The sequence below is a fragment of the Epinephelus moara genome, chromosome 8, assembly GCF_006386435.1.
Source record: "Epinephelus moara isolate mb chromosome 8, YSFRI_EMoa_1.0, whole genome shotgun sequence".
Classification (NCBI taxonomy): domain Eukaryota; kingdom Metazoa; phylum Chordata; class Actinopteri; order Perciformes; family Serranidae; genus Epinephelus; species Epinephelus moara.
The window spans coordinates 16,642,187-16,661,016 of NC_065513.1; the positions used below are offsets into that span (position 1 = coordinate 16,642,187).

The 18,830-nt window shown below is 41.7% G+C and overlaps 2 protein-coding genes across 5 annotated transcripts; both read right to left on the reverse strand.

Annotated features, from left to right (window-relative positions):
• Nucleotides 1-1,146: 1,146 nt before the first annotated feature.
• Nucleotides 1,147-9,226, reverse strand: entpd4 (ectonucleoside triphosphate diphosphohydrolase 4). Of its 2 annotated transcripts, none has more exons than XM_050051527.1 (13): nucleotides 9,083-9,226; nucleotides 8,568-8,697; nucleotides 8,258-8,455; nucleotides 7,966-8,171; nucleotides 7,650-7,800; nucleotides 7,352-7,455; nucleotides 6,985-7,044; nucleotides 6,704-6,834; nucleotides 5,892-6,058; nucleotides 5,477-5,801; nucleotides 3,712-3,797; nucleotides 3,290-3,451; nucleotides 1,147-2,414 (listed from the first exon to the last, which is right to left on the reverse strand). In XM_050051527.1, the coding sequence occupies exons 2-13, from the start codon at nucleotides 8,573-8,575 to the stop codon at nucleotides 2,180-2,182; spliced, it is 1,833 nt and encodes a 610-aa protein (XP_049907484.1). In that variant the 5' UTR covers nucleotides 8,576-8,697; nucleotides 9,083-9,226; the 3' UTR covers nucleotides 1,147-2,179. The 2 variants fall into 2 exon arrangements, with proteins under 2 accessions (XP_049907484.1, XP_049907483.1); XM_050051526.1 differs by having other exon boundaries at nucleotides 6,680-6,834.
• Nucleotides 9,227-10,625: 1,399 nt separating this feature from the next.
• Nucleotides 10,626-15,428, reverse strand: si:ch211-214j8.12 (uncharacterized protein LOC100000539 homolog). 3 transcript variants are annotated; one of them, XM_050050833.1, is made up of 5 exons: nucleotides 15,296-15,428; nucleotides 14,147-14,459; nucleotides 13,819-13,985; nucleotides 12,349-13,541; nucleotides 10,626-11,706 (listed from the first exon to the last, which is right to left on the reverse strand). In XM_050050833.1, exons 2-5 carry the CDS (start codon nucleotides 14,388-14,390, stop codon nucleotides 11,346-11,348), a joined length of 1,965 nt encoding a protein of 654 aa, XP_049906790.1. In that variant the 5' UTR covers nucleotides 14,391-14,459; nucleotides 15,296-15,428; the 3' UTR covers nucleotides 10,626-11,345. The 3 variants fall into 3 exon arrangements, with proteins under 3 accessions (XP_049906790.1, XP_049906792.1, XP_049906791.1); XM_050050835.1 differs by having other exon boundaries at nucleotides 14,147-14,454; nucleotides 15,296-15,416; XM_050050834.1 differs by having other exon boundaries at nucleotides 14,147-14,478; nucleotides 15,296-15,411.
• Nucleotides 15,429-18,830: the final 3,402 nt, after the last annotated feature.

Genomic DNA, 18,830 nt, shown 5'->3' on the forward strand with positions numbered 1-18,830 from the left:
CAAAAACAGCAGGGGTGTCAAACTCATTTTAGTTAATGGGCCACATACAGCCCAGTTTGATCTCAGATGGGCCGGACCAATAAAACCATCATGTAATAAGTTCCATCGGCTCAAATATTTCCCCTTTTTAATGTAGAGAATTGTGAGTATATTCTGAAGATGTTCATCCTTTTACAAAACAGATAAACAGCCTGAGATGTCATAAGAAAAATAAGCACAATTTCAACAGTTTTCCACAATCAGACGGTCTACCTCTCACTGTCATTACATGTGCATTTATTCACACATTTCCTGACACAGATACTTTTGAACTGAAGCTGCTGGCTGACAATATTTTGCACAATGTTCAATATCTTTAAACATGCTCAGAGGGAAGTATTCATTGTTATATCAGAGAACTCTATTCCAGTCAGGATGGAAAAGCCTCTGAAGCAGAATTTTACATGAAGTAGGCAAATACATGTAACTATTTAACTTGCTCCTGAAACCTGGCACCTCTTAGTCATCTAGTGGGCCGGATTGGACCCTTTGGCAGGCCGGTTCTGGCCCACTGGCCAGTTTGATATATACTTAATGTTGTCCAATATGCACTGATATGAAAATGCCTGGGGTAATTTAGAATGATTAAATTTAGAAAATGTTTACTTTCAGTGCACTGATGTCATTTTGGACGATAAAGGTTATTGTTAAACTGTAAAAAAAAAAAAAAAAAAAAAAAAATCCTCCTCCTATCCTCCAGACAGACAGAGAGAAAGAGATAGATTATACATCGGTATCGGCCCTAAAATCCAGTATTGGTCGGGCTCTATTGCCGAGGTCAGATCGAAAAACACGTTTCTCAGGACGCCCCTGCTGCACAGCTACAACACACCATCAAATTGTCTACAGCACATGTACTGAGCTCATGTGATCACTAATGACTACGTGCAGATTATTACAACTGATTGATGTTCTCACGCAGCCCTTCCACTTAAATCCTAAATCTGTAGTCGACAGGAATAAACTCTTGCCTTTTCAGTGACGCACAGGTTGGTGTTTACATTACACTTTTAGAACAATTACAGATTTTAGATTGCCTGCAGGGAAACACAGGCACCGTTTGTTTAGTCTGATCTCCCCCTCATGAAACAAACAGCCAGACGAGTATACCATAAAACCTTTATTACTGAATTGCAATGTGACAACACTTACTTTGCATTCACCTGTGCAAACATTTCACTATAGACCATTTTCATATAAATAATGGGGCATGTGCTCTCATTTGCAATCCCCTCACAGCAGTGATATGACAGCTTCTGAAAATGAAGCCCAACGTAAATATACGCAACGGTATCCAACTTCAAAGTCAGACGACCCAACATAAGGATTTCAGCAGGGCGTTAAGAGAGACTGATACTCTCGACAAAAGAAAGGATGTGTTTTGGAGAGTTTCCCCAACAGTGACAAGACATGTATTGCACTAGTATAGCTATTAAAGGCTACTTGTCTTGTTGAGGCAGAACAATCTGGGAAAGACACACACACACAAAAAAAGAAACCATTTCAGCTTGGATGTACATCTCAACTGCATTACAAAGTGCTCCTTCCACTAATTATAAATCATATTGCATTTGAGGTTCCTGTAGAAATTACGAGTGCTTGTACCATTTAACAACTATAAAAACAAACAAAAAGATGTGATCATAAACAGAAAAGGCATAAAGAAAGGCAAAAGTCCCAATATGTCCAACTTTGTAAAATTCAAAGTAAAATTATTTTGGGTATGGGAAAATTGCTAGCAATCAAAGTACCGCTGTGTTTGTCTTTTTTTTTTTTTTTTCTTCTTTTTTTTTAGAAATAAATAGAAGACATCTGGAGGCATGAACAGGCAAAATGTGGATTCTAAAAAAAGACATGTCATTATTAGACAAAATAACTTAATCACAAATATTTCCATGGCTCAGGTAAGCCTGAGGACTCACATAAGATCTTCATCGTTAGTCCAACTCTCACCACCATCTCTGTTTCAACTCACAGAAAGGTTTTCAGGGTCGCACACTTCAAAAGCTCACTGAACAAGCAGATGGCCTCAGAGAGAGAGAGAGAGAGAGAGAGAGAGAGAGAGAGAGAGAGAGAGAAAAAAAAAGAGATCTGCTTTGGAAAGCCAGACATGATGTCAAGACTTTACGCTCTAGAAACTTTAGAGGTTGATAGGGAGTGTGGGGGAGCCGAGGCCGTCTTCCAACCACGCTACAGATGAAGGACTGCAGCGCTGCGCTGTGAGCCGATGGATGCGGCGGAGTCGCAGTAAGTACAGCATAATAGACAACAACACAATGAAGAAACAAGCCAGGAATAAGTAGTGGTTGTTTACAAAAGAGAAGCTGTGCCGCCAGTGGGAGTGCACTCCTTTAAGACTTTCCTGCTGGATGTCCCTGGAAGAGGCAAAAAACACATATGTATTAGAGCCACTTTAAACAAAGATATACTGCCTAAATACAAAAATTCCCTTCAGGGCACTGGTCATTATACGTTTTGACCAAAGCAAGTTTGACTTGATGGATAAGATTCTTGGAAACATGCTTTAAATGCTGAGCAGAAAAGTAGAAGTTTTGTTGGATTATACTGATCGTACTGATCATTGTTTCAGTTCTCTACTCATGTTCAGAATTAGTGAGGTGTTATCAAAGATAGCTCTCATGATTAACAGTTCATTCCTCCACTTACTCTAAAGAATAAATTTAAGGCGATCACTAGAGCCATCTTAATCAACGCCTCCGCCCGCTTGACACAAGCATACTCGGGTGTACTATAAGCGGAGTGGACTCCGCGAGGAATGTCCGCAGTCATTCGGGCTTTCATAGTCCGCTTTGAGTCCGCGCGGACCTCCGCGGAATCCGTTCCGCGTATGTTCCGCCCGAGTATGTTCGGGCCTTAACGCGCATGTTGCGGAGCGGTGAACAAACCAAACAACACAATGTCAGGAGAAACTGAAAAGATATGCTGTCTATGTAAAGTCAGCTTGCTAATTAAGGAGCCATTACATGTTCAAGAGGTTTATAAAGCTGCTGAAACGCCAAAGAGAGGCTATAAGTGAACGTTTCAGCGGCGACGCATAATGACCCCCCCCCCCCCCGGGCGATGACATCGTTCATCTGCGATTTCACTAGACGGCAATAGGACGATAGGATATGGACAAGATCGCCCAACTCTAATGAGTCTATACATGTTTTTTTCAGAACATATACTCATTCTGCCTTCAAGGCTTGGCTTTGTTAAGTGACAAAACGTGGGAGAAAGTCTGTCTTACCTCAAAGGCAGAAACCGTGTTCTGTAGAGAATAGCCCCAAGAGTCCACTGGACCTCCTTATCATAGACCAGTAGGGCAGTCTTCAGGTTTTTATAGTTGGCTGGGAAAGAGAAGCCTGAGTGCAACACTTCATACATCCATGCTGATTTAAAACACTGGTACCTGTCGGCATAAACACAAAGCTATTGAGAATAGTCTTGTCCAAACCTGTTTTTAAGATTTTTTTGGGCATTTTTAAGCCTTTAATTGATAGGACAGACAAGTGTGAAAGGGGGAGAGAGAGAGGGAGTGACATGCAGCAAAGGGCCACAGGCTGGATTCGAACCCGGGCCGCTGCGGCAACAGCCTTGTACATGGGGCGCCTGCTCTACCACTAAGCCACCGACGCCCCAGAAGCAGTTTGATAAACATCTGTGACTTACTTCAGTCTGTGGAGATCAGCATGTGAAGCATACAAGCCAGAGTCAAAGCGTTCCCTCAGAGTCTTCCACTGGGTCGAACAGTAGCTCTGTAAATGGTAAAGGACAACATCAGGACAGGTTCAAGTGGTGAGACGTCAATAAATAGTACGACCCTGATTCCAAAAGAGCTGGGATGCTGTGTAAAATGTAAATAAAAACAGAATGCAATGATTTGCAAATCCTTTTGGACCTATATACAACTGAATACAATACAGACAGGATGTTTGATTTTCAAGCTGGTTAACCTGATTGTTTGATGCCTGCAACACATTCCAAAAAAGGTGGGACAGGGGCAACAAAAGACTGGGAAATTGTGGAATACTCACAAAAAAGAAACTGATAATTTGGTATCAAAGTGGTATCCTCAAAAGGCTCAGTTGTTCCCAAGCGAGGACATCACAAGGTTCAGCACTTTGTGAAAACTACATGGGCAAGTAGTCCAACGGTTTAAAAACAGCTTTTCTCAGAGCACAATTGCAAGAAATTTAGGGTTTTTACCATCTACAAACCAGAATAAACTATTCAGAGCATCTGGAGAAATCTCTGCACGTTATGGGCAAGGCGGAAAACCAATTTTGAATGCCCATGATCTTTGACCCCTCTGATGGCACTGCATTAAAAACCAATATGACTGGATACTACCTGGGCTCAGGAACACTTTGGAAAACCACTGTCAGTAAACACTGTTTGTCGCTGCATTTACAAATGCAAGTTCAGACTTGCATTTGTAAATGCAAGTTCAGACTTGCATTTGTAAATGCAAAGTGAAAGTCATATATCAACAACACTCTGAAACTTAGCTAACTTCTCTGAGCCCGAGCTCATCTGAGATGTACTGACACAAAGTAGAAAAGTGTGCTGTGGTCTGAAGAGTCCCCATTTCAAATTGTTTGTGGAAACCATGAACGTCGTGTCCTCCAGGCTAAAGAGGAAAAAGCTCAAAGTTGGAGAGCAAGCATCTGTAATGGTATGGAGGTGTTTTAGTGCCCATGGCATCATGGGTAACTTGCACATCTGTGAAGGCACCATAAATGCTGAAAGTAACATAAAGGTTTTGGAGCAACATATGCTGCCATCCAGATTATGTCTTTCTCAGGGACGTCCCTGCTAATTCCAGCAAGACGATGAGCTACATTCTGCACGTGTTCCAACAGCGTGGCTTTGTGGTGAAAGAGTGCAGGTACAGTGCAAACCTGTCTCCAACTGAAAATGTCTGGTGTGTTATATAGCGCAAACTACTACAACGGAGACCCCAGACTGTTGAGCAACTGAAGTCGTACATCATGCAAAATAGGAAATAATTTAACTTTCAAAATTTCAACAAAATTTCGTGCCCTCAGTTCCTTAATACTTATTATGTGTTGATAAAAGAAAAGGTGATGTAACACAAAAGCAAACATGCCCCTGTCCCAACTTTTTTGGAACTTGTTGCAGGCATCAAATTCAATTTGAGTTTATATTTACAAAAAATAATAATATTTGCCCGTTTGAACATTAAATATCTTCTCTTTAAACTGTACTCAATTGAGTATTTATCAAAAAGGATTTGCAAATCATTGCATTCTGTTTTTATTTACGTTTTATACATCATCTCAACTTTGTTGCAATTAGGGATGTACATTAATCTCTGTTGCTCTCAAATAATTATGGAATAATTAGTTATCAATTGAAGGTGTATCTGGCATGCTTCATGAGAGTAAATGTGATCTTTCTATGCAGCATTTACCTTGGCAGCCTGGGCATATTTGGAAGCGTTATAATCCCCGCCCATGCGCAGCACATCCTCCGTGCAGTAGTAGAACTCAGAGAAGCCGTAGAACTGACTGTTGCTGTAGTCGATGGCTGGCTGGTAGATGCCACTGAGGGAGGTCAGGGTCTCATTGGTGCGGTTGAGGTACGGCTGGAGAATCTGTCTACACTGGTCAAAGTCTCCTGTGCCTCGCAGATACAGCTTCTGTGCAGATGAACCAATTTCGTCCTGCAGGTCTGCAGGCAGACAAGGGTCCAGGAGCGGAGAGTCTGCTGTCTCACCATTGTGCTGACCTAAGAGCCTGGAGAATCAGTAATATGTTAAATACACACAATACTGCGCACTGACTGGCACATGAAACATTGAAATGCGATCTAGCTGTGGTTCTCACTTGTTTCGAGTGGCAGTATTTCTGATGATGCTCTCCTCGTATCTTTGGCGTGCTGCATTTCCTCCAAATCCCAGGAAGGTGGAAACATAAACACGATAAACGTGCTCTGTGCGATGTGCGTCACATCCCAAGTTGAACTCGGCGAGTAAGTTCTTGGCGACTTCCTCCTAAGGAACAAATAAAAATCAGCCTGGGAATGATGACACCTTTATAATATACCAATGCATATTCTTATCTGTTTAACATTTATAGATGACAGTGGTGCTCACATGCAACACATTAATTAATAAAGGAGAACGCCTATGTTTGAGGCCACATTTAGAAAATCTAAATAATGTAATGTCTGGTTTAATGTATCTCAAAAGATCAAAGACAACAGAGGCTGAAATTATCTGACACGACAACAGGAAAAATTCATTTGTGCATCATGCAGTGTAAAGCAAAATATGAGAACAATTAGGAAAAGCAGTGTATGCCAGACATGTTAATGTGAATAAATCACAACAGTAACAAAAATGTTGACACTGACAATTTCTATTGCATTTGATGATCTCTATGTGAATGATTTGATGTTCTCAGTCCAAAAATCCTGCTCTTGAGTCATGCAGCAGGCTTACAGTATGCCTTCAATAGTGATGAATGGAGAGCAGATCATCTCCACGGGACAAAAATGGTGCATACAGGGTTTTAACCAGGGAATGACAGAGGTTGGAAGGAGGGAGAAGAACAAAGGGTGAGTGACAAAAACCAAAGACAGCACAAAAACAGAATTGGTCGTGGATAATAACCTGCTGTGGAGAAGCAAAGCTTACAGTTTTGGGCACTTCGTATGCGATCTGTGTGGAGACCCCGCCCATGTCCAGGACACCAGCAGTTCTTTTCCTCACCAGCGCCTCCTGCTGATCACTGCCTGGGACATTTACCTCCACTACAGCTTCGCCATCTTGAAAGAATGACAGGAGAGGTGACAGAGTTACACAAGGAGAGTGTATCATGTGATTAGAGTTTTACTATGTATTAGTGTGGTAGACAAAACTACAAAGTGCTTTTTAAAATGGCACATTGTTAAAACACTACTTGCTTGGCTACTTACCATTGTGCACATGGTTAAACCTTCCGAGGACAAAGTTTATCCCAATCCATGCATAGACACCTAAAACCAATGAAAACAAACAGTTAGGTTAGCATCTTCAATCTTGCGCTACTTTTAAGTTAGGGTCTACAATACAGTGGAAAATCTTTCAAAAAAATGCAAATTTGTTCCCTTTGTTAATTTGTTATTGTGACAAGTGTCAGGAAATCTGTAAACATCAATGAAGTGTTGAATCAAACTATGGCATTATGTTAAATATGTTCTAACAAAATCAAAATGTTTCATAATGAATCTATGTGAAGCTGCAACCGCAATACATTTCAGCTGAGCTTGCTTCCTTTCTGTTCTTATCATTCCCCTTACTGACCTTCCTGTTTTCCAGAGATCACTTCCACATGGGAATCAGAGAAGAGGAAATTAAAGTGGACTGGGATGTCTGTTCGCAGATCCTCAAGAAGTGCTTCTTGTTGACTGAAATAAAACCAGAGAAACGTCATCAGAAAATTCACATCATATAAAATATCAACACTTTTACCATTTCAGTGTAACGTCGTACTTTTTAAACCCCTGGTATGAACATTTCTTGCAGCTGTAATTACATGTGGAGCTTCTGGGGGTTGTGCATGTTTGCATTACAAGATGAGGCTCATGAAACCCGACTGTACCTTTCAGGAAGGATTCGCATTCCAGCTGTGCACAGGATGTACAAGGGTGTTTCTTGGTGCTTATTTTTGGGGATGTGTTGGGCTGCAAAGCTCAACAGTGGATAGATATAATCGCTGGCTTTTTCAGGTGTTTTAGCCAATTCGGAGATACCTAGAAGGAAGAAAACATTTAGACAAAAACATATTTTATAGTGGGTAAAAAACTAGTCTTACTCTATATTTAATTCTTATTTAAACAGTGCTAATTGTTGTGTATCTAATGCTCATACTCTCCTTTAATGGCTGTTTTTAAGCAGCCAAGCTCTGCGGATCTTACCTGGTTTAATCTTCATGACGACCGGCTTACGGTGTTGATCTCTCATTTGACGAATGTCCAGCAGTTCATGGGGATTACCATTGTGCCGGGGCCAGCAGTAAACAAACACCCTGGAGCCGCTGCTGCCACAGTCCACCACCAGGCCATAGTTCAGGTTGGGGTTGCTTGTATCTGTTGCGTCCACATCAGTCACCCTTGCCAAGTGTCTTTTGGACAACAAAGAATTGTTAAGACACTGCTGTCTGTGTTCATCATGATTATGTTGACACTGAGCTGCTGTGCAGCAGTTTACCTGTGGAAGTGATTTTCCTCTCTAGTCCAGCTGGCGTGCCCCTTTCCAGTGACAAGCAGCAGGTAAAGCAGTCCTATGAGGCAGAGCACCAGGCCAATGAAGAGCAGCTGTCTGAGGGAAGGTACGAGGAGCCGAGGAAGAACCTGGGATGACAGGCTGAAATGCCATGGGGCTGGGAAAAGGCACGAAAAGCTGATCCTGTCAAGGGATGTAAGAAAGGAGAGCCTGAGCAAAACATAAGCCATAAAATGTGACAGATATGAAACTTTAAATATCTGATTTACAGTCCCAAAGATGACAGCAGACCAACCTTCCCATGGTGCAGATTGTCTTCTACTTGTTGGTGTGCTTGATTTGTGAATCAAGAATCAGTCAGCTGAAGATGGGAGCTTTGGCTTGTTCCACGGCTCCATCCCGTTTACTTCATGTGCCATCATAACCTTTAGGGGAAATGTCCGAAATGTAAACATTTACAAGGCAACTTCTCAGGTCTCGTGCGAGAAAGGCCTAGCGTTGGTCGAAGTGCTCAGACTTGTTACGGTATGTTCTCGCCTCGACGAAAATGCCGTAATGGACAATGTAACGCATTTAAACTGCAAACAGAAATGAACCAAATTGAAAGGACGCTACTTTAGTTCCAAAATAAAAGTCGTAAGGTTAGCTAACGTTGACGGTTGGCACCGTGTAGAGTAACTATGGTGCATGTGTGGCTGTAGGAGCGAGCTAAAACACCAGCATTTCACATACTGTTATTACATACTGTAATTATCAGTGTCAACACAGTTTACTTATATGTTCGCGGCCTTTAAAATATTTCATACTTACTAATAAAAATGTGAAAGTCCCCTCTTCTCTGGAAAAACAGACATGTCTGCGCAGGCAGATGCTAACCGCTGGCTAGTGTTCAGCGAGTATGTGGCAGGTCTCCGGTGAGTGACGTGTTCCCGACTACGGTGCGCTTGATTTTTGTCTCCGCGTTGCCCGAACAGGCAGCAAAATAAAACTCACCTCCCAACGTTCCTCTTCTTCTTCTTTCAGTTAATAGCCGGGCGCAGCCGAGATGAAGAGGCAGTATCGCCACCTACCGGCTGGAATTTCCACTGACTCCACCTTTTGTTATACTGATGTTCAGTAGATCTATCTGCAGATTTCTAATTTCTACTATGGTTTTTACCATTACAATAACTATGTTTAAATAAGTATATATATTGAGAGATATATTTACGTATTATATATTGCTTAATTTTTGTTAGGTAATATTTGCTTTTGTTACATTATAGAAATTAAGGGTATTGTTTCAGTGTGGATTTTGTTTCTGAATTATATTATTTTTTTATGCACCAGTTTGTGCATTTTCTGCATCAATTTATGAGGTAAATGTCTTTATTTTTAATTCGGCTGTCTTGATTTAACTGAAGGGGAATAGGGTTGCAAATTATAAGCACTTTCCTTATTGGTTATTAGTAAAATTGCCAATGAATTCATTGATTAATCATGATTTTGAAAAACCATAAAATCTTAACTTATACCAGACAATGCCAAATGTGTTTTTTCTCCCTTAGTCAAAGCTCCCAGCAGCATACTGCATATACTTTGACAGCGTTGCATAGCCTATCGATTGATCGATTAAATAAATGTCACGTTCAGTTAAATTATGAACGACTTATTAATTGATTGTGAATTAATCGTTATCATCTCTGGAGGGACAAATGCACCTGTCCGAAATACTGAGGGCTCCTGTGGTATAATAATGCAGCTGTAAAGTGTTTTATGGTTTATAGTGAAATAATGTACAAACCATTTGTTGTCTTTTTTCTCTTACTTTTTTGTACATTCATTTCTCTTACTGTACAGCTGCATTATTATAACATACATTTATCATGACCCGTCAAGCCACCTTTATTCATTTGTATGTCATCCCTGTATTTCCTGTTTTATTTTTGTAACCACTGTGTCATCTTGTTTCAGATCCCATATTCTGTCAAGTTCCCTTCCTTTGTGACTACTTTCCACACCCTAATGTGTTTCACGTGTGTCTCAATGTGTTTCACGTGTGTCTCAATGTGTTTCACCTGTGTCTCAATGTCTCCCTTATCTTAGTTTATCTAAGTCTCTATCCTCCCCTTGTTTGTTGCCAGATTATCTTCACTGTTGAGTAAGAGTTCCAGTGTTTCCCTAATGTTCCTTGTGAGTGTGTTTTTGACTGTTTCTGCCTCTGACCACCCCTTTTGCCTATCAGATTGAATCTTTTGCCTGTTTGACTGACTACCCGTGTACTGACCTGACCCTGATCAAAGACGCTGAACTTTTATCTGAGTCTGTGAGTCTGCTTTGTGAGTCCTTCACCAGTTTGTGTTTGACAACATTTTATTATATATTACATTGTAAACATTGTACAATTTGCTCTGGCAATAGTGTACAATATTATTGTCAGTAAAAGCATATTTGAATTGGATGTTTGCCTGTTAAATGCACTTTTAAACCTTAAACTTAAAATTTTCTCTTCTTCGGTGCTGCCTCCGACCCGTCCCTTCTGAACAGAGAAACAGTAACTGTCAAGGAACAAACTTTTTTATACTAAAATATCATTTAAATACATAGCACTTTGGGTACCCTCTGTCCAGTCCATATCTAATTTTAAATCAAAACACTGGAAACAGTCATTTCTAATGTGATTTTATACTGACAGTACTGAAAAGGTCATAATACACAGAAAAGTGTTCCTCATAAGTCACATGTTGTCTGTTGAATTCGCTTAAAAAACATGACAGTCAAAAGATTTACTTGAAATACAGCACAGATGTAGCTGGTAGTTCATTCAAGGCACTTTAGAATTAACATGTCTGATGTGAGACAAGTATTAACTACATACTGCAACCTGTCAGTGCCAAATACAGTCAGTAAAATCAATCTGTGTCTGTAAGGCTTAAGTTACAAAAATAAGAAAGACTTGTAGTTATACAAGCTAGTATACGAATGTAACTGACACTGTAAAAATCATGCATTGTATTTTATTCAAATGATTTAAAGCTTCACTCATTCACCTTCAGCAGTGCTGCTCGTGTGTTGGAAGCTGCCCATCTCTTCACTACGACCAGACAACTTGGACCGCACTGAATGTCTTGCAGTTCATCCACTGGTGCTGACTGATTTGCCAGCAGCAACTCAAGTCTACATACTTGAGTCTCCGGCTCCGTTGCTGAATACTTAGCACTGTTATCACCCTCACGTCTGTCCGTGACAGGTCGATGCGTTGTACCCGACCAAGTGGCCAGGGCGCTGGTGAGCCCATGTACAGTACATCCTGTAAAACGCAGTCCAGAGGGCAGGGCAGGGAGACCAGGGAGAGGTTTTCCAGTAAAGGAGAGCCAATCAGAAGACACTTGAGTACCCTCCTCAGGGACATCCAGAACATGATGGGCTTCATTTGGTTGTGCTCGTAGGAGAAACTTCAGAGAAAGAGGAGACACAAAGAAGATGGATAACAATAAGAGTGTTATTTCAATAGGGAGTAGTTGTAGTAATAAGTATTTTTTAACCTCAAAGCCTTCATCGAATCATGACTTTAAATGACTTTCAAAATGATAAGAAATAAAGATGTATTAACAGATTAGTAGCAATATTGGTACATTACACAAAGACAGCCAAAAAATAAAGCCTGACAAAAGATGAGTTGCTGGATTCATGTTCCTGTTCCTCTTAAAATAGATACAGGGCTCATCTACCTTGTTGACTCTTGTTAACAGTATTGGTTCTCATTATTCTAGTAGTAAACATCGATGTTTCTAGAGGAAACATTTTACTTCCCTATCCAACCTCCACAGCAAATCCAGAGGTCAGGTTTGGCTGAACAACAGTGTCTGTGGGGCTTGTTCAGAGGAGTAGATGCTTGTTTCCATTTTCATTTTACTTAGTTAGATATGATAGATACGTATTATGCCCATGAGACGCCATTAATTCCCTTGCAAAGCTCATCATAGCCACGTCAAAGACATGAACATGTGCAGTCTGTATCAGGAACAAGCAGTTAGTCCACTGACTCCCAAACGAGGGTCAGTAGTTCCTATAGAGTACCTCATTAGTAGCCTTACTTGAGTGAGAGGGAGCTGAGGTAAGGCAGCTTTGGAAGATCCCTGTCTTCCCTCTGATCCTCCTCTTCTTGTTCTTCCTGTGGGGTGCTTGGGGGTTCGGCAGAGATGTGCAGGTCTCTGAGTCGGGGACAGGCATTGACGAGCTCCAGCAAAGGGGTGTGAGGGCTAGTTTTCACCCCCTCAAGGGTGAGAGAGACCAAAGAGCAGCCTGCAACATGCAAGGCAGGAAGGAGATCCACTAGAGGGCCTGGGTAGTGCACCGAGAGGCTCCGCAGCTGGCCTGACCACGCCTGGAGGCCTGCAGCTAACACAGACCCCTGGCTTCTTCCTCTAGTGTTTTCATCATCATCAACGTTCACAGATACAGCGTGGATATTAGGACATGCTCGACTAAAAATGTCCAGAGAGTTGCATGACAGGCCTTTGACCTCCTTGAGACGCAGGATGAGGCGTTCATCACCTGACAACACTCTTCCTCTCCTTTTTTCCCCTGCTTGGTTCTGAGAGCAACTTGGCCCTTCATCTGTGCTCTCATCTTCCTCACTCTCACTACCATACTCCTCCCACAACATCCTCTCCTCCTCTTCATCCTTATCTTCTTCCCCTGCTTCTGCTTCTTCTCCCTTTTTCCTGCAACTGTCCGTGCCCTGTCTGTGCCTCCACTCCCTCCACACCTCTTCCAGCCTGGGAACTCCTTCTCTGTCAGTGAATTCTTGTGTCTGGCCGAGCTGTCTCTGCTGGATGAGACGGGAAGCCTGCGCAAGGCCCTCCATGGCCACTCTCGTCAGGCAGGGCAGGGAGAGGAGGAGGTAGGCTGCTGCCGCCACAGGGTCTCCCTCTTGTTCCCCAAACCCAATATCCAGAGCCAGCAGGCTGCTGAGGGGGAGAGGAGACAGGGGTGCAGAGGAAGAGGAGGAAGAGGTGCTACAAGGTGACGCAGAAGAACAGCCGGAGGATGAAGAGGAAGCCCCACCTCCAAGAAGAAGTAGTGCAGCAGGGGAAAGGAAATGACACCGTGATACGTCCAGATGGCGAAGCAAACGACAGCGGTGGGCAATCGTGCTGATGACACATCTGTCACATAGTGTACCAGCCAGGGAGAGTGAGCGCAGGGCGGGTAGACGGCAGAGGGTTTCAGACAGGACCTTTGAGGGCACCTGCTGTGCTCCAGATAGATCCAGACTGCACAGACCCTGAGATTAAAAGGAGGAAATATGAAGACATTACAAGCCAAATACAAGATATCAAAAGAAACAAAACAACTTTTACCATCCTAATCAAACTGTGTATATCAGTGGTAATACATCCAGGTGAGACGTTTATTATCAATATATTTAGTATTTTACTCAGCTGTAGTAATCTGCCAAACTGTGGAAAACACTGACAAGATTGAGTGAACAACATAAAAGTCAGACATGTTTCTCTCTTAAAATAACTGATCCAGCATCTGTGCAGGTGACTCCATCTCACCTGGCAACGTGCAGCAATGTGGGCGCAGAGTGCTGAGGTGACCAGACCAGGACATTTATCCAGAGACAGGCCACGGAGCTGGGGGACCAGCAGAAGGTGGAGGGCTGCCCGGGACATTTGCTTTCTGGCGCACAGCAGCCCAGTCAGCTCCTCAACCAGCTCACCCGCTAATGGAGAGTAATAAATAGAGAGAGAGTCAGACGGTTGTAGGCAAACTTTTTAATTTGCTGATACAGTCAATCTGTTGCAGTACATTGCTCAAGCCCACATGCTTAAAGGATGTTAGACCTGTGAGAGAGGGACATTCAATATGCCCTCAAACACTCACGCAGCAAGTTGAAAGGCCCCATGATGTATCTGAATGAATAATGATCCAGGTAGTTGTCGGCATAGTCCTTCACCCACACCTCCTTCATGTTGTCAGCAAGACTCAGCAGACACAGCCGCGACAAAGAAAGGACAGAGCCATCTTCATCTGTCTTCCTCCAGTTCCCCCTCCACCTTCTCAGCTTCTTGCGCCCGGGCTGAGCCTTCGCCCCACGACGTTCACCCGAAGCTCGGAACAGAGGCATTGTCCAGTAGGAAGTGGACGTTGGATCTGTGTGATGGGGAGGCTTCTCCTTTGCTGCTGGAGGGCTGAGCTAACAGGATAGAAAGGAGCTAAATATATTGATGATACCAAAACCTATGCTTTTATAGTTTAAGGGACAGAGGTCAAAACATTTAGGAGTCACTGTGTCATTTATATGCTCTTCACAGATTTTTTTTATCTGTTTCAAAAATATCATAGACTGTGTAATCCTTCTTATACGTACTATTCATCAGTGGTGGAAAGTAACTATGTACATAAACTCAAGTACTGTATGTAAATACAATTTCGAGGTACTTGTACTTTACTTAAGTATTTCCATTTTCTGGTACTTTGTGCTCCTACTTCACTACATCTCAAAGGGAAATATTCACACCAGTACATTTGTTACTTCACAGATTTAGACTGATAATACAAAAAATAAAAAACAAATTAATTACACTATTGTATCAATAAGACTTTATTTATCCCCAGAAATTCACAAACTACCCAGCAGTGTATTAAGTAGCCTAGCTGAGCCGAGCTACACATTTACCAGCTGCAGTGATGGACACATGAATGCATTACTGATGATAATACAGTTATATAGCTGGTTATATGTTATTCTGAAATGGGCCATTCTGCATGAGTACTTTGACCTGAAGTAACCTAGCCTTCATGTTCACTCCAACACTTCTGTACTTTTATTGAAGTAACTTTTTGAATGCCGGACTTTTACTTTACTTTTACTATACCTAAGAAGCCTAACTCTTTGTCCACTGCTACTGTATAACTAAGTTACTGAACTCAGCTGAGAATAGAGACAGACCGAAGACAGGGAGATATATATATATATATTAATGTGTACAGTGTCCAGTAAATAAGACTTCCTACTGCAGTTAGACTTACCTGCCAAATGTCTTTGAGACTTTTACGTCCAATAATCAAATAATAAAGACTCCTGTGGGTGTAAAGCAGAAATAATGTGTAAAACCTTTGCTCTACATGAGTCACAACAACACTTCCTGGCTCTAACACTGGGTGTGGCGTCAAACTCCTGAGTTTTGTCTCGCAGGTACAATTTCCTCTTCGGCTGTGCGGGCTGTCACCAATTATTTAAGGGACAGCCTTGAGCTCCAACCTGAGTCTCAGTCCTAAATAAACTACACATTAGTATTCTATACATGTTGACAATTTAATTGTTGAAACAGCAGTGCAAACCAAACGGGTTTTGTCTTCCTTAAAGACAAAACTCAGGCAATAATACCCCGGTTCCTGAAGTAGCTGAATTGGAGCTTGGTCAAGGCTAATAGGCATTTTAAAAACGTTTCATATACACGCTTAGCAGGCTGTTTAATTATCCATAAACGCTTTTAATCCATTTTATTTTGCAATCTCTAATGTTATATAATGCGTGGTTAAAAACGGCATTTAAAATGAGAACATTATTTCTATGATTCCCTAAGATTTAAACACTGCTTAAAGGTCTAGTGTGAGGGATTTAGTGGCAGTTAACATTAGCGGTGTGAGGTTGCAGACATATCAGCTGAAACTTCTCCCATGTGCTAAGTGTGTAGGAGAACTACTGTGTCTGACATGAAAACATGAAAATGCAAATGACCCTATCTAGAGCCAGTGTTTGGTTTGTTCGTTCTGGGCTACTGTAGAAACAAAATGGCAGACTAGAAGAAGAGGACCAGGCCCCTGAAGAAGCAAATTTGGGAATCCTAAGATAGCGAAGGAATGGCCCATCTTTCTCTGCCTCTGATTGGCTTGCCTTGACATTCTTACCCTAACCATAACAAATCCCACTCCTCTTGCCTAAACACTAACCAATTTAATCAACAAAGGCATCAAGTACAAGTCATTCATAGGAAGGTCATTCCTTCATGATCCTGGGATTCGTAAATTTGCTCCCAGGATGAGTGCCGAGCCTTGAGGCCAATTTTCATAGTGGCCAAGCAGTGTAATTACATTGGTCACATGAAGCCACTGAGTGCAGAAATACGTTTCCCATTGACTTACATTGACGCTAAAGAGGCGTCTGTAAAACACGTGAATACATTTTTTTTCCAGCACAATTTATCCCCATTCAGCGGAGTGTTACATTTGATTTGAGGCAGTTGAACTTTTTTGGCTTTACGCACCATTTCATAGAAATGGACAGAGCCTAGCCTCCAATGCTGTATCCAGTTTTCTTTACACATCATGAAAAGACTCACTAACGTTACCTATGCAGGTATGAACGGCTCATTCTGAGATAACAGCAACATAACTCTTAGTTTCAAGTGATTATACGCTAATAAAAATAAAATTATTCATATTATATTCCTTCTCTGCCAATAGAGTGCTCCAGGAATGAGTCCTAAAACCTGAAATTGAGTTCGCAATTTGCACTCCTGGTTCACTTGTCTCGAAGTCAATAATTTTTTGAATGGGTTTTTGGTTAGAGATGCTAACTCGCACGTTGGCCTACAGAAAAACATCATCCCTGATGCACTCTATATATCCCTCTAAATCCTGTGCACTGGACCTTTAAATAAAATGACACAAATATTTTCTCACTTACCCCTGTGGATATTAAGACATCTCAACAGCTTTGGTTGACTGCAAAACAAACTAAAACAAAAAACAGACTTGGTTACCAGGGGCAACATCATTTCATACATAATGAGAACATAGTGCCTTACAGTATGTTGAGGGTTACTTTCCTGTTGTCAGAGATATGGCTATGCTTGAGTCATTAGTGAGACCTCCTTGTCCACTTATACCTCTTTTTGACAGTCATGGGCTGGCTTGGTTTGGTTTGGGCCATCAGTTCAGCGTGGCAGGGATTCATATTAAACATTGTCAAACACTGTCTGATGAGTCTGAAGCAGTCAAGTGCAGTGCAAATATTTTGTAGTTGTTTATCCAGTCTTAGATGTGAGTCTAAGATGGTTCCTGAATACTTGACATTGTCAGCTTCATTTATAACCTCACTCTTTATTCTAACCATGAATCTTTCTTTTTTGTGTCATTTATGTGTAGAAAAACAGACTGAAACAGTTTTTTTTACATTCAGTGTTAATATAGCACACTCAAGCCATTGTGATACAGAATGAAAGGATTCAGTGAGTTGGTCAGCGGCCTTACTAGATGTTCTGGCAGATGTATAAATAACTGTATGTTATGCCCCACCCTTGGGCACCTATAGGTCGAACAAAACGCCACCACTGACCCAAAATAAGACACCTTTAAAACATTCAAACCCATTTGATTTATTAACAAATCCTGCAAACAAGGCAATAAAATCAGTTTAAAATCAATACACCCTGTCAGAAGCTTTTCTATTGAACTTCTGTGAGGAGCTGGTAAATGTCGTCAGCTGTAACTTTTATCAGTTAATCATTCTTTATATCTAAATATACAGGATGAAGGAAATAGACGGCCTGAAAATCATTCCAGCTCTGGCACAGCACCATGCAGAGATGCTGATGACCAAACTCCATGAAGTGTGTTTGGTCCTTACTGAGCAGGTATCGTACACACTTTCATCTTGGTATCTGTATTTCCCTCTTTTTGTTTCAAGCATTTTCATTTGTCAACCTCTGTCTATGAGTGTGCACTCTGCAGTCATGGCTGATGATGTTTATTCTTACAATACAGGTGAAAAACCTGCGCTCTGCAGTGGCCTGTGCAGCCATGAACACTGTGGCTGAGCTCTATGATCACCTCTAGAGGGCCATGGACCCGGAGGTGGAGGGAACAGGCCGGGCCTTGCTGCTGAAGCTGGTGTCATCTACACATGACTTTATTCAGCAGCAGGTCAATCTTACACTGGATGCCATGGTGGCAAACTGCAGCCATTGTTGCATCCTGAGCGGTCTATTGAACACAGGGCTGAGGTAAGAGGAGAGAAGAGGCAGCATTCATTTTATAAGCTGAAACATTTAAATGAAATTAAATAAGATAATAAGACATAGTCACCTGATTTGGTTGTCTCATAACCCCCTGTCTTTGTCCCTCCTCAGCCACCATTGTGTTGCGGTTAGAGCCAGCACAGCACAACATCTGCACCAGCTGGCTGACAGCCTTGGAGCCTTCTTGCTGTTTCTAAGATGTGCGTTGATGGTGCACCAGACGTCAGGTGGGTTGTTGTCATCCTGATTATTATACTGTAATTTAATGTTGAATTATTCTGTACATAAGACATCTATCAACATGTCTTTCCATCCGGGGTCTTCCTGAGGTTTCTTTAATTTTGTTTCCATTAAAGTTTTCTGTGGAGGAGCCTTTCCTCATCTGAATGGAGAGTTTAAGGACAGACAATGTCATGTACAGACTGTAAAGCCTCTTGATGCAAATTTGTAATACTGGGTTTTAAAAATAAAACTGACTTGACTTAATAAGCCTCAGTAAAGTGGGATGGATCTTAACTTAACATGGATGCATATGAATGTTG